The sequence below is a fragment of the Myotis nattereri genome, assembly GCF_964212035.1.
Source record: "Myotis nattereri genome assembly, chromosome: 1".
Taxonomy (NCBI): Eukaryota; Metazoa; Chordata; class Mammalia; order Chiroptera; family Vespertilionidae; genus Myotis; species Myotis nattereri.
The window spans coordinates 116091839-116107973 of NC_138075.1; the positions used below are offsets into that span (position 1 = coordinate 116091839).

A 16135-nucleotide genomic window follows, 5' to 3' on the forward strand; every position below is an offset into this window, starting at 1 on the left:
AATTATTTTCGTTGCTACTTCATAACTGTAATGTTGCTACAGTTATGAATCGTAATGTAAATATCTGATATGCAGGGTGGTCTTAGGTGACCCCTGTGAAAGGGTCATTCGACTGCCAAAGGGGTCGTGACCCACAGGTTGAGAACTGCTAATTTAGACCGTATTAATTCTCCAAGGAGTATTTTCTGCATACAAAAACTCAATTTCTTTCATTTTATTTTATGAAAGAAGAAAGTTGGTAAGAAAATTCTATGACCAGAGTGATTGGGATTACTATCTACTTAACATTAAAAGATAACCCCACAACCTATTCTGGACACACTAGGCTAAAATCAATACAAGTGCAATAAACACAAAAGTTAACCCCACAATAAAATCAGATTTTAATGAAATCAAGGTTTTCCAGTCAAATTATTGAAAATGTTAGCTAACACACATTCTTCCCCTCAAACATGTATGTATGCAAAAAAAGCTTCCCTTTCTCCAATGTGACATTGTTAAACCATTAATGAATCCCAAACTGATCTTAATTTCTTTTTGTGGTATCATCTATCACTTTAGCATTTCACAGGAATTTGCGTAACATGACAGAGAACAGAAATAAGAAATAATGGGTGCTTCAGTGCCACCCATATTATCTACTAAGACCACAGTGTGAGCAACAGAGTGTAGATTCATGGTAGTCATTCCCTCAATAAAACTGTTTAGACAGAATCTTCTACAAACACAGGTTTTTGCAGTATCCAAATCTTGGCAAAGATGAAAAGGAATAATATGAGAGCCATATGGAATCCTATTGGAAAAAAAAGTTTTAAAAATATTTTAAAATATGTTACTAGATTCAGAACTTCATATATTAGGATATCAATTATTGAACACAGAATTATAACCATAAAAAATAAAACTATTAATTAAATGACACAGTATATTGTTTTATCTTACAATCTGGGTAATGAAGAAAATACTCCAAAAAACAGCATATATTATTAGAGTAACATGATAAGTTAACCATTTGTACATCATAAGCATCTATAGACGCAAGCAGCGGACCTTTATTGTTTAAATTCAAAATATCGAGGCAGTTAACTGGTTAAATATATAGCTCTGTCATACAATTCTCATGATGGTAACTGGAGAATTAAGGATTTCTACTTGTGAAGAAACATTTAAATAAATCGACATACTCTCCTAAGCATCAATTATTCAAAAGGAAATTTTAAACTGTGTGAAACAAATTTAAAACATTGTTTGGAGCATTAGTTTTACTTTACTGGCTGAGCAAGTAAGGCTGTCCTCACCTTGCTTAAATTATTCACCCTCCTGCTTTGCATTGGTGCCCAATGCAATGAAAATCAAGTCTAAGTCGTTGCCCTCATCTACACAAAACTAAAAGACAGTCTCTTGGGATTGCCTGCCTACTGCTCAACTTCTTCTCCCTAAATACAACAATGCCCCAGGTACTTAGTTGCCTGTATACTGCTGTTTCTATATGCTGGCACACATTAGGTGTTCAGATATTTTTCAACAAATAAATAAAACCCAGTCTTATTTCAACCAAAGTTTAAAACCCTTTTAGAAAAGTCTGAAAAGAAAAATATCAAATCAAAAATAGTCATTTACTTTTCTTAAGGAATTTGAAATTGGCCTTATTTGCAATTTTTCATTTTTTCACATGTACTTATTTGTTGCTTGTGTAAGTAACAATTTTTTAAAAACTGTGCCAGCAATTTATAATAGCTAAGATCTAGAAACAGTCCAAGTGCCCATCAGTAAACGAGAGGATAAAAGTTCCGTGGTATATTTATACCATGGAATACCATGCAGCAGTAAAAAAGAAGGATCTCTCTTTTTTTTTTTTTTTTAAATATATTTTATTGATTTTTCACAGAGAGGAAGGGAGAGAGATAGAAAGTTAGAAACATCGATGAGAGAGAAACATCGATCAGCTGCCTCCTGCACATCTCCCACTGGGGATGTGCCCGCAACCCAGGCACATGCCCTTGACCGGAATCGAACCCGGGACCTATCAGTCCGCAGGCCGACGCTCTATCCACTGAGCCAAACCGGTTTTGGCAAAAGAAGGATCTCTTACCCTTTGAGACAGCATGGAGGGACCTGGACAGTATCATACTAAGTGAAATAAGTCAGTCAGAGAAATACGTGTATCACATGATCTCACGCATATATGAAATCTAAGTAACAAAATAAACTGATGAATGGAGTGGATCCAGAGACATGGAAGCATGGAACACAGTGTGGAATCTTGGAGGGAAAGTGGGGAGAGTGGGTGGGTGGGAGTTAATCAACTAAGGACCTTGTATGCATATATGCATGGCCCATGGACACAGACAATGGGGTGGTGAGGGCCTGGAGCAGAGGCTGGCTGGAGGAGGTCAATAGGGGGAAAAGGGGACATATGTAATACTTTCAACAATAAAGAATTATATAAAAAAATCTGTGCAGGAAGTGTCTACCACATATTTACATCAATCTCATCTAGGCTATTGGTTATATTCTAAGGAAACAGATAATAGTTAGATAATAGTTAAAAACTGTATCATCAATCTAACAATTTAAATTTCCATATATTTTTCTAATAGATTTTAACTTTATAACCAGTAGGTAGAACAATTTACCAACAGATAGATAATAAGTATTATTCTCATGGCTTTAGGTTTATATTCTTTTTATTTTTTTATATTTTATTGATTTTTCACAGAGAGGAAGAGAGAGGGATAGAGAGTCAGAAACATCGATGAGAGAGGAACATCGATCAGCTGCCTTCTGCACACCTCCCACGGGGGATGTGCCCACAACCAAGGCACATACATGCCCTTGGCCGGAATCGAACCCGAGACCCCTCAGTCCGAAGGCCAATGCTCTATCCACTGAGCCAAACCGGTCAGGGCAGGTTTATATTCTTTTTAAAATGGGGCTGAAGCCCAGCCGGCATAGCTGTGTTTGAACATGGATCTATGAACCAGGAGGGCACAGTTCGATTCCTGATCAGGGCTCATGCCAAGGTTATGGGATCGATCCCCAGTGTGCAATCCCCATTGATGTTTCTATCTCTCTCTCCCTCTCCCTTCCTCTCAGAAACCAATAAAAATATATTTTAAAAAACAACACAACAACAACAGGGCTGAAAACATGCAAAATTATACATTAGTAAAGGTTAGGGTCACTTTACAAGAACCAATATTAATAGAGCCAAGCTTAAAAAACAATATAAATACTACATGTCAAATCATCACTAACAAATTATTTTTCTGACCTAGTTATACATCACATCTTGATCATATAATTTTTTCCCTTTAACTCTGCACTTTTCCATGTTGGATATCAGTCTGTATTTTTTAAATCATTTAGTCAATTGATTATGGTCTTTTTAAAAAACATCAATGCCCGGACTCAGGGCAACCCGGACATGTGGCCTTACTGGGAATCAAACTAGCAACCTTGCCCTAGCCCAGTGGTCGGTAAACCGCAACTCGCGAGCCACATGCGGCTCTTTGGCCCCTTGAGTGTGGCTCTTGCACAAAATACCACCTGCGGGCGCGCAGGTACAGTGCAATTGAAACTTCGTGGCCCATGCGCAGAAGTCGGTTTTCGGCCTGGGCGAGTCTATTTAGAAGAAGTGGGGGGTGGACATATAGAGAGGATGAATGAAAGGAGATAGATGAAACAAGTATACAAGACGGGTGGATGGAAGAGTTGGAAGGGGTAGACCTCAGCGAACGTAACTCAATCAGATTGAGGAATGTTTTTAGCAAAGGCCAGCTTAGGAGTACCCTAATTAAGTTAATAACAATGTACCTACCTATATAGTTTAAGTTTAAAAAATTTGGCTCTCAAAAGAAATTTCAATCATTGTACTGTTGATATTTGGCTCTGTTGACTAATGAGTTTGCCCACCACTGCCCTATCCGGTTTGGCTCAGTGCAGAGTGTGGGCCTGTGGACTAAAGAGTCAATAATTTGTAATATTTCTCATTTGGACATTATTTTCAAATTTGAATAAGTTATATATGTGTGTATATATACATACACACACACACACACACACACACACACACATATTCATATAAATATTTCAGAGAAAGCCTAGAATGAGCTCGGAAGCAACTCATTACCGAAAAACGCTATTTAGAGTTTCCCTCAAATCAGTGATCTTAACCCTGAATCATCAGTATCACCACTGGAGACTTAAAAATAATATGTAACATAGCCCAAGGTGGTATGGTTCAGTGGACAGAGCATCAGCCTGCGGACCAACGGGTCCCAGGTTCGATTCTGGTCAAGGGAACGTACCATGGTTACAGGGTCCTCCCCAGCCCTCAACCTGGTGAGGGCTCCTGCAGGAGGCAACCAATCCATGTATTTCTCTCACATCGATGTTTCCCTCTGTCTTTCCCTCTCTCTTCCACACTCCCTAAAAATCAATGGAAAAATATCCTCAGGCGAGGATTAACAAACAACAATAAAAAGTAATGTTTAATTCCTAATTAAGAATCAATGCCAGTGGTTCTCAAAGTGTGGTCCCTGACCAACAGCATCAGCATCTCCTTAAAACTAGTTAGAGATGCAATTTTTTAGCCCCAATCCAAATTTCGTAAGAATCCAGCAATCTGCCTTGGCTGGTGTGGCTCAATTGGTTGGGCGTTGTCCTGTGCACAGAAAAGTTGCCAGTTTGTTTTGTTTTTTCATATATTTTTATTGATTTCAAAGAGGGAAAGGGAGAGATAGAAACATCAATGATGAGAGAGAACCATTGATAGGCTGCCTTATGCACACCCCCTATGGGGGGAATCGAGCCCACAACCCAGGATGTGCTCCTGACCGGAACTGAACCAGTGACTCTTCAGTCCACAGGCCTACACTATCCACTGAGCCAAACCAGCTAGGGCAAGGTTGCTAGTTTGATTCCCAGTAAGGGCACATGTCTGGGTTACCCTCAGTCCCTAGTAGGGGACATACAAGAGGCAGCTGATAGATGTTTTGCTCACACTGATGTTTCTTTCTCTCCCTCTCCCTTCTTCTCTCTAAAAACCAATTTTAAAATATTTTTCAAAAAATAATCCAGCAGCCTGCTTTAATAACCATGTATTTCAATAAGTTTAATTCTGATGCACTCTCAAAATTTAAGGATCTTAGAAATAGTGAGTTCTTAGTTACTTTTAGAGCTTTAGTATTCAAAATTTGATTCATGGATTAGGAGCCTCAGTCTCACTAGGAAGCTTGTTTGAAAGGCAGAATCTCTACCCTAGACCTCTGAAACAATCGGCTAACAAGACTCCCAGGTGATTTGAATGCACATTAAAGTTTGAGAAGCACTGATGTGAAGTAGTGGTTTTTAATCATAGCTAGTTGTACACAGAATCACCTGGGTTTAAAAACAAAGCAAAAAAACTGGATTCTATCTATAGACATTCTGATTAGTAAGTCTAGGGTGGGAACTAATCATCAGAATTTTTAAGCTCTTCAGATGATTCCAAATGTTAAGTAAAGTTTGAGAACCACTGCTCTAAAATAAGAATTCTTAAGCTATGGACTGAGAGGAAGGAGGATTGGATTTCAATGGGGTTCATGAACATTTTAAAGTTGTATGCAAAATTTTGTGTATACTCATGTGCATTTTTCTAGGACCATAATTTTGATCAGTTCTTTTTATTTTCTTTTTAAAATTTTTTTAAATTTACTTTTAGAGAGAGGGGAAGGAATAGGGAGGGTGGAGAGGGGAGAGAGGGAGAGAGAAACATCAATGTGAGAGCAAAACATGGATGGGCTCCGGGAATCTAGCCCACAACCCAGGCATGTGCCCAACCCAGAATTGAACGGGCAACTCTTCAGCGCATGGGATGGGATGATGCCCAACCGAGCCACACCAGCCAGGGCAGTTGTTTTTTAGTTTTAAAGAGTCTCTCCCCAACTAAAAAAATTAAGAATCTCTTCTTTGAAATATGGTCTTGCTACTATTTTATAGTCACTCAATAATGAAAGCAGCATCAACAAAACTGAATGAATACCTGAAGTTCCTTGTCTCACAAAACTAACTTCAGTTAGTGTACAAAGGGAAAAGAATCAACAGCTATTGAGTCCTATTATATGCCAAATGCTTTGGCATTACATTAGCTCATTTATCTTCACAACTCTGTTCCCGTTTCAGATGGGAACACTGAATCAAAGAGATTAAGTAACTTGCTAAAGTCTGACTCCAAAGACCACACTTTACCACTATACCAGTTTAGAGTTATCAAACTTTAGAGTGCATCAGACCTACCAGGAGGACTTATTAACAGTTTCCAATTCAGTAGGTCTGGAGTGGAGTTCAAGGACTTGCATCTCTAACAAATTCCTACGTGATATTGATACTGCTGGTTAGATCATAGTTTGAAAAACAATGCCATTTTTTCAAGCATTTATTAAGTGCCTAATATATGGCAACAGCGGAGGTATCTCACTTTAGACACTAGAGAAACAGTGGAAAATAAGACAAAGTCCACGCCCTCATGGAGCTTACAGTCTAGTGGAGAAAACTGACAGAAAACAAATGTTAAAAAAAGTAATGCCAGGTAATACATGCTATGACCCCCCCCCCCCAAAAGGCAACATAAGGAGTGGAGGATAAACCTTTAGATAGGGCCATAAAAGACCTTTCTGGGGTGCCACTTGGCAGAGAACTGGATGAAGTGAGAAAGTAAGCTATGAGACTTTCTGGAAGAAAAGCATTCCAAGCAGAGGTAAGGAGTAGCAAGAAGGCCACCACAGCAAGGGGTCAGATTGTGCACAGAGCTATGATTAAATACTTACTAGTAGTCTAAGGATGATGACAACACTAGGATGCCATCAAAAGTACCACATTTTATGACTACCAAAGTCTTACCTATTATGTAATATGGTTCGTGCAGAAGATTCCAATAATGTTAATGGTGTTTGCAGCATTATAACTGGAAGAACTTTTGGCTGTTCAAAAGTATTTCCAAAAAGATCCAAGTATCCAAGGGACAAATTTTTAAATTCACTAGGCAAAAATGGGAGCTTATTTCGAGCTGCTGACAAAAATTGCAGGTTTGTCAATTGTCCTATCTTCATAGGAAATCGAATCAATTCATTATCATCAAGTTTTAAAACTGTAAGTTCTCGGAGCTGGCAAAACTGCACAGGGAGTGCCTTAATTTTGTTCTTGCTCAGATCCAAACTCTGAAGTGATTTCTGGAGTGTAGATTGACACAATGCCACACTAAATGATTCCAAGTGATTGTTACTCAGGTTGAGTTCTTGAAGGTGGATGAGGTCTCCAACCGTAGCTGGTAGCTTTTTTATATGATTGTGACTCAAGTCTAATTTTTTAAGGTTTTTTAAGCAAAGCATACGCATATCAACTCGGACAAGCCCACAATAAGAAGTCTGAAGATGTTCCAGATAATATGGAAAGTTCTTGCTTAGAGGATAGTCCTTTTTGGATGTGATGACCATTTTAGTTTTAAATTTTTCAAATTCTGAAGTCTTCACCGGTGTGAGGGGTGAAAATGGTGTCTCAACATCACAGCCTCTATGAGCCATTCTCACAGCTGAAAGGAAACTCTTTAAACTGCTGGAATTGGCCTGAATAAATAAAAATAAGTTGTACAAGTATAAATTCCATTTTAGATAATGCATGCATGCTAATTCATCCTATAACAAATTCTGTCGAGTTATAAATTTCAATATAGATACAAAACCTTTAAGGTGTTTTTTTTTAAAAATGTTGAAAGACACACTCTAAATAAAAATGTTCAAAGGGGGAACCACAGAGTATAAAATAAAATAGAAAAGCATAAAAAAATTCCACCTGAGATTTGGGTTTAAGATGAACTCACCCAGACCTCCAGTGACCCCGCGATAGGCTAAGACAGCCCTGTGCACTGTAAAATGTACAGGGGTTCCATTTATAAAGATTAAGAGTTGTGAAAAGCCATGGCCTTGTCTTTCAAAAGCAGGGCTAAATGGCACTGTCAAGAGTGTAAGGAAATATCAAAATCAAGTGAGATTGCTTCCAACTGAACAGAGAAATCACCAATCAAGTGGTATATGAACTATCATCAAGCCCTAGCTGGTTTGGCTCAGTGGATAGAGCGTCAGCCTGCAGACTGAAGGGTCCCAGGTTCAATTCCGGTCAAGGGCACATGCCTGGGTTGAGGGCTCCATCCCCAGTGTGGGGTGTACAGGAGGCAGCTGATCAATGATTCTCTCTCATCATTGATGTTTCTGTCTCTCTATCTCTTTCTCTCTTCCTCTCTGAAATCAATAAAAATATATATTTAAAATAAATAAATAAAAATAACAAACACTTGGCAGGATACTTTACAAGTTTTCTAAAGTTTACGTGTGAAGAAATAGGGAACTTTAAGTGTGCGAAACGAAGTATGCAATCCTATTTGGTTAGAATGAGGGAGCTTGGTAGAGGAGTAAAAGATTAGAAATACAGTATGGGGATAGATTCTAGATGAGCTTGATGTCAAGGTAAGGACAGAATGATCAGACTGTGGGCAATCACTGAAGCATTTGAGCATGAGAATTACAGAGAGCTTAGTATTATTTTGGCAGTAGTATACAGTGAAGTAGAGTGAGAAAAATCTGGAGACCTTGGTCAAGTAGGTCTAATAGACGGTGCCAACTTACAGACTTGGAAGTTACATCCGGGTTGAGCTATGGGAATGGAAGGCAGGTATGGCAGAAAACTGGAATAAAGCCTTTATTTGGGGGACAGAAAAAAGGTTGTCAGAGATTAGAGACAAAGGAGTGGCTAACGGTAAATCAGGACAGTGTCCTGTCACAGATGCCAAGAAAGGAGTTTTATTAAGAAGAAAATGGTTGCCAAAACCGGTTTGGCTCAGTGGATAGAGCGTTGGCCTGCGGACTGAAGGGTCCCGGGTTCGATTCCGGTCAAGGGCATGTATCTTGGTTGCGGGCACATCCCCAGTGGGGAGTGTGCAGGAGGCAGCTGGTCGATGTTTCTCTCTCATCGATGTTTCTAACTATCTCTCTCGTTTCCTCACTGTAAAAACTCAATAAAATATATTTAAAAAAAAAAAAAAAAAAGAAGGAAATGGTCATTAGTGTCAAATACTGGAGCTAAAAAAAGTGAGAAAAAAAACGGCAATGTGTTTGGCAAATAAAAGGAGATCACCGATCTTTGAGGCAGTGTTTTGAATACACCAGTGAAAATAAAGGTAAAAACAGATCCTAAGAAAAGTGGAGGCAACAGATTTAATCTTGTCTTTCCAGAAATTCGTTTATCCAATTTTTAAGTAGGTAAGACTTCACTTGTTTCTTAGGTAGAAGAAGAGTTAGTGCCCTAGCCAGTTTGGCTCAGTGGATAGAGTGTCGGCCTGTGGACTGAAAGGTCCCAGGTTGGTTTCTGGTCAAGGGCATGGACCTCGATTGCAGGCTTGATGCCAGCCCCTGGTCGGGGCTCAAGTGGGAGGCAGCCAATGCATGTGTCTCTCTCACATCGATATTTCTCTCTTTCTGTCTCTCCCCCTCACTTCCATTCTAAGAACCAATGGAAAAATATCCTTGGGTGAGGATTAACAAAAAAACAAACAAAAAAGAATTAGAAGGATAGGCTGAACATCAAGTGAAAATGAAAAGTCACAAGAACAGAAGGAGGTAGGACAAAATGATTCCATTCAACACAAATGCCTTAAAAAGTTATTAAACTTTTAATGTTTGCAAAGCATTTTACTTGGAGTTAAGGATAATGCAAGGATGAATAAGACATTGCTCCTACCCTCTAGGAAAGGGGAAAACAAAAAAAGGGGAGATAGGACCAAGAAACAGTCTTTTTTTTGTTCTAATGGCCTATATCGTTTAAAAATAATTATAATAGTAAAATACCCCCAACAAGGTTCTAATTGCATATTATCTTTTTTCCCCCCCACTAAACTTAGACTTATAATCTATAATTCAGCTGGCAAAATGTAGACCTGTGCCACCTTCCCTAAGAGCTCCAGTATAAGAACACTGGAAGGCTGCATTCTGGATACAGAAGCAAACTTAGTTTTCCTCCCCATCCTGGGCAGCCTTACTAGGGCTGCCTCTACCCTTTCAGAGGAATATACTGGTAAGCACTCCTGGGAAGCTGCCATCACTTCTTCAAACACATCTGCAAGAGTCCGGCCCTGTTCAGCTATGTGAGCTATCAGGATGCTCAAATAGCCTCTTTCATTTTTGGTCAATCCTCACCATATTTTTTCCATTGATTTTTTTTTTTTTTTGGGGGGGTGGAGTGGAAGGGACGGGGAGAGACAGAAGAGAAACACTGATGTGAGAGAGACACATCAATTGGTTGCCTCCCACACGAACCTCCACAGAGACTGGTTATTAAGCATGCAACCAAGATATGTGCCCTTGACCCTTCAGTCCTCCACTGATGTTCTAATCACTGAGCCAAACCAGCTAGGGCTCAAAAAGCCTCTAATTTAAAGAAAATATAGCCAATCAATCTAAACATTAATGTTTTTAATAACGTACCTTACTTAGGCAGATGTCCACAGCAGGTTCCTTTAACCGAACAGTGGCTTTCCCCTCATCCACAAATTTGGTGAAGAATTGCTCAATGTTCCCCTTTAGCTGCTTAAAACCAATGGGAAAAAAGAACAAAATCAAGTCTTGTTACTCAATACTAGTAGTTATTACAAATAGGATGTGCCAGTCATTTTGTCAGGTTTGTCTTTTAGTCCTTATGTATGAGTATTTTACAGTTTTAAGCTTTAAAGTTTTTTGTTTGGTTGGGTTTGTTTTTAGTAGTTGGGTAGCTACATTTCTTATCTACCTTCTGATAGATACTATTGTTCTATCAGTCCAGTTAACTCTGTCCTCTTCTGAGAACAGAATCCCCTGTGTTTTGAGAGAATATTCCTCTTCTCCCATTCCAACTAGGTAGCTGTAATGAGTTGCCAAGAGTAATTACTTGCCTTTTAAATTTCAGTTCATTAGCCTGGGGTGGGCAAGCCTCCCACAAGATTACAAACTCCATGAAAACAGGAATCTTGTCTCCTTTGTTCATTCTTGTAACCTCAGAGCTAGACAATGACTAACACATAACAGATGCTCAAAATATTTTAATGACTGATGTTGCTTCTGCTTTAGACTTCAACAACAATTTATCCAGAAGCCATTATATACCAGGTTAACTATGATAGGGGGCTTGGGACAATAGAGGTGAATAAGACCAGCATGGTAATCACACTTACACAGTTGCCAATCTGACATCTATTAAAATAATTATAAGCAAAATTAAGACAAACATATAAGCAATTATTAAGACAAGGAAGTACAGGCTGCTATAAAACCTTATATAGCAAAGAAATCTTACCTGGTCTTAGGATATGAAGGTGACCTTGAAGGTGAGAACTAAAGGATTAGGACATGTCTAGAAGAGATAGAAGATAGCTTACCAATAAGAGGGAACAATGTGCAAAGCCTTGAAAGCAAGAGAGCTTGGCAGCTGTGAGGAGCTAAAAGTTCAGTATGGCTGAAGGATCCCGTGAAAAAAGGTAAGTGACCCTGAAGAGGTAAACAGATTAAATGGTGAAAGATGTTTTATACCATGTTAAGAGTGCTGTGGGTGTTTTTGTTTTGTTAATCCTTACTCGAAGATATTTTTCCCATGGATTTTTAAAGAGGGAGCGAGGAAGGGAGGGAGGGAAAGAGAAACATGGATGTTACACATTGATTGTTGTGCGTGCTCAACTGGGACTGGGGATCAAACCCATGACCCTTTGGTACATGGGCCTATGCTCTAACCCAGGGGTGAGAAAGATCTGGCCTGCTGGGCCGTGTAAAGGTCTCGAAATCATTTGGTCTGATCCTGCCAAGGCATTAAAGGGTGAGTTAAATTAAATGTTTACCAAATATAGCATGCTAATTTATAAGTTGATAATTTTGTATGACCCATGAATGATATTATTAAAATGGCTCTTGACAGAAAAAAGGTGCCCATCCTGATCTAACCACTGAGAAACACTGGCCAGGACAAGAATTTTATATTTTGGCCCTAGCTGGGTAGCTCAGTTGGTTAGAGCATCATCCAGATACACCAAAGTTTCGGGTTCGATCCCCAGTCAAGGCACATACAAGAATCAACCAATGAATGCAGGTAAGTGGAACAGCATATCGTTCTCTCTCTCTCTCCCTCCCTCTCTCTTTAAAATGGATAAATAAAAATTAAAAAAAAAAAAGAATTTTGGATTTATCCTAAGAACAATGATATCCATTGAATGACTTTAAGCTGAGACCATCATTAGATCTGTATCTTTACAGGTTCCCTTTAACCACAGGGTAAGAATGATCTTTGGGGGTCTGGGGGGTGGTGGATGAAGAGTAGGAGGGAAGGACAACAATAGAGGTAGAGCGATCCTTTAAGAGAGTAGCTAGGCAAGGTATAATGATGGTTTAGACTACAAGTGGGATAGATGAAAATTTGAAAGATAACTAGGAGGTAGAATTGAAAGGATTCAATAATATATTGGATGCAGAGAAGCAAAGGCTTTAAGATTTCTGCATGGGGCAGAATACTACTAAATGAGTTGTAGAGCACTGTCAGAAAAGCAGGTTTAGGGGTGACAATGACAATTACTGTCTAGGTCAGCGGTTCTCAACCTGTGGGTCGCAACCCTTTGGCGTCGAACGACCCTCTCACAGGGGTCGCCTAAGACCATCGGAAAACACATATATAATTACATACTGTTTTTGTGATTAATCACTATGCTTTAATTATGTTCAATTTGTAACAATGAAAATACATCCTGCATATCAGATATTTACATTACGATTCATAACAGTAGCAAAATTACAGTTATGAATAGCAACAAAAATAATTTTATGGTTGGGGGCCACCACAACATGAGGAACTGTATTAAAGGGTTGCGGCATTAGGAAGGTTGAGAACCACTGGTCTAGGTATTTTGAGGTTGAGATGCTGCAACACATCCAAGTGAAGATTTCAAGTAGACAACAGATTCAAGTCAGAACTTAAGGGATTTATACATTTATCTGGATAAGATGAAAAGCATGTTTCTCACTGCTCTTCTAAGATCTATTCCTTCTGATGACCACCAATTTGCTGCCCTCCACCAATATGTCATGCAGATTTAGAAAGTCAGATGTGAGTCATAACTATTTCTGTAGAGGAAAAAAGCTAAATGTTGTTCAGCATTTTTTTAAGTGAAAAAAGAAGTAATATGAAAAAAGTGTGCCACAGTGGGGAAATATCCCATCACACACACACACATACGCGCACACGCGCACACACACACACACACACACACACACGCACGCACACACACCCCCCCCCCCCTTTAAGATACGATTGTCCGCCCTTATCTAAGGGGGAGATACGTTCCAAGATGCCAAGTCAATGTATGGAACAACAGAGACTGGCAAACTCATATAATGTTTTTTCCTATGCATACATACCTACGATAAAGTTTAAATTCTAAATTAAAAACAATAAGAGATTAACAACAATAATAATAGAACAATAATCATTTTTTTAAAAAGTTAAAGGAGAAGACTGGCTAAAGGTACAAATCTGGACATCACAATCGGATGGTAGCTGAAGTCATGGGACAAAAAAGTGAGTGTAAGAAAGAAGCCCATGGTACTTTCCATACTTAGCACAAATACCTACCCTTCCAGGCCCAGGACCAATACCAGCACCCCCTTAATTCATCCAAAAAACATTGAGCACCTATGATTTTCCAAGCCCTGTGGTACCTCTCTTCTGCAAAACTTTCCCAAGCCCCAGTAATCAGAATTCATCTCGCTGCTTCCACTTTTATTACAGCACTTATCGTAGCCCATCTTGTAAGCAGTGGGTTTTTTTTCTCCTTTCTAATCTCAGAAGGACAGTGAGTAAATCAAAGTCAAGTACTCCCAGTACTTTATCTCCCAGTTTCTAGCACTGCACCCTGAACAAAATAAGTCTTCAATTCGCGGTTCATAATAAAATTTTGATTAGGATTTCCTCCTGCAACTGACTGTTGGTGCAATAGGAGGTTACTTTTTTAAAATATGTTTTTATTGCTTTTAGGAAGAGGAAGGGAGTGGGAGAAACATCTAAGTACCCCAACTGGGGACCATAACCACAACCTGGGCATGTGCCCTGGTCAGGAATCAAACCGGTGACCTTTTGGTGCACAGGATGACGCTCAACCAACTGAGCCACCCTGGCAAGGGCACAACAGGAGTTTTAAGAGAGACATCATCAGACTTTAAACAGGCAGTACCTGAGTGAGGCATGAAAGAGAGGCCTGGGGAGATCCAATTCTAGTTATGAGTTTGTTTTTGTCACCTAACAATTTTGTAAGCTTTACAATGTTGGGAGATTTCCAAAGTCCTGTCGATTTGAAAAATGATGAGTTGATTCTAGCAACAGGAGGCAATTATTCACTTTCAACTATTTACATGAAGCACTAGTGTCTCTGAATGAGACTGTAATATTCCGCCAATTAAATATCCGCTGTGGAGTACAACACTGTAAGGGAGTCCGATGTAAGGGTGGGCAATGAATTGCACCCTCGACTTTCCTTATAGACACAGGGTAGTCCGGTCACTTTGACAAAATAACAGTGCCTGGTAATGAAGGAGAAAGATTTTATAAAACCTGTGCTTTAAAATTCTATTTCAAGATCAACCACCTTGTATGTATATATGCCTAACCCATGGACACAGACGACAGGGTGCTGAAAGCCTGCGATGGGGCTGGGGGCGGGCTAGAAGGGTGGGGGGGGGGGGGGAAGGAGGACATATGTAATACTTTTGACAATAAAGATTTAAGACTTTCTAAAGATTATAGTTCAACCTCCAACTGCTTCTGGAGAGTTTACTACTGCTACACAGGTAAGAAAAAGCCGTGGACCTATGAAATAAGGTCTTAGGAAATTACACATTTAAGGGGGGAGAGAGAGAGAGAGAGAGAGAGAGACAGAGAGAGAGAGAGAGAGGGGGGGGGAGAGAGAGATGCAGTAACCAACTTTAAAAAAAAAAATGAAGATGCAACCCAAAGCGTTACTGCTTTACTACTGTACTGAGCTGGTCTAGAGACCTTCGATACGCTTCATCATCCCTTAAAGCCCGTTTTCTTAAGCTAGCGAAAGTTCTGTGGAAGAAACAGAACTGACTGAACGGAAACACAGTTATTTTACTCGCCCCCGAACTGAATGACTCCTGTGAACTCGAAGTCGCAGAAATGAGCAGGAGAACAGCCGCGGGCGTCCTCCCAGAGCCCTCCTCCTCCGGGCGGGCGCGGCCCCGGGAACGCGAGGGGCGCCCGGGGAAGGGCCGGCCGGCCCCACGCACCTCATAGCGGGTCCCGCGCTTGTCCCTCAGGGTGGAGACGAGCAGGCAGGCGGGCCGCGGAGCCCCCGCTCGCCCCGCCGGAGGCCGCGGTGGGCTTCGGGGCGCCGGCTGCTGACAGAGGCTCAACAGCGCGCGGACGCCCTTGCCCGGGTTCCTCAGCCCCAAGGCCGGCAAGCGCCGACTCACCACCTCGACCTCGCAGTGCAGCCTCATCTTCCCGAGCGGCGGGCGGCAGCCCCTCAGCCCGACTTTTAAACGCCGCGGTTCCCGCGGGCGCGCCGCGCCGCCGCCGAGGTCCTCGAAGGCGCGGGCTGTCCGTGGACTTGCCTGTCTGCTCCGCGCCAGCGTCGCGCCTCTCGGCAGCCCGGGAGCCCGCCCTCAGGGTCGAGTTTTCCCGCGGCTGCAGCCGGCGGAGCGCGGGCACCCACAGCCTGAGGACCCAGCAGGCGCCCTCCGAAACCAGCGACGGGCGAGGGCGTGGTCCTTCCCGGGACTCGGGTGCTGGAGCTCGGCTTTGGGGGCGGAGTTCGCCTTTACTGTTGCCACTTAACCTGTGATTTACACACTTTGCGCCACCGAGTTTTCCGAGGGAAGGCAGGTATCTCTGTGAAGAGGAAAATTTCTTTGCTTACCCAGCGTTGGCACTTGGGACCCTGACCAGTTGCCCAGTGCCAACTAGGGTGGGGCATTTCCTGGCCCTTTTGGGCTGGTGTTTTGTTTTTGGCGGCTCTCCTCATTCCAGAGACAACACCTGTCACAGCAGAAAGGACTTGTTAGGACAGTACTTGACT

The 16135-nt window shown here is 41.0% G+C and overlaps 1 protein-coding gene across 3 annotated transcripts; it reads right to left on the reverse strand.

Moving 5' to 3' along the window:
- Positions 1 to 361: 361 nt before the first annotated feature.
- On the reverse strand, positions 362 to 15655 carry LRR1 (leucine rich repeat protein 1; the record flags this gene model as incomplete). 3 transcript variants are annotated; one of them, XM_081107294.1, is made up of 4 exons in its annotated part: positions 362 to 793; positions 6883 to 7604; positions 10515 to 10613; positions 15345 to 15655. In XM_081107294.1, the coding sequence occupies 4 exons, from the start codon at positions 15555 to 15557 to the stop codon at positions 553 to 555; spliced, it is 1275 nt and encodes a 424-aa protein (XP_080963420.1). In that variant the 3' UTR covers positions 362 to 552. The 3 variants fall into 3 exon arrangements, with proteins under 3 accessions (XP_080963420.1, XP_080963419.1, XP_080963421.1); XM_081107293.1 differs by having other exon boundaries at positions 10515 to 10616; positions 15345 to 15557; XM_081107295.1 differs by lacking the exon at positions 6883 to 7604 and having other exon boundaries at positions 15345 to 15607.
- Between the last annotated feature and the right edge of the window lie 480 nt (positions 15656 to 16135).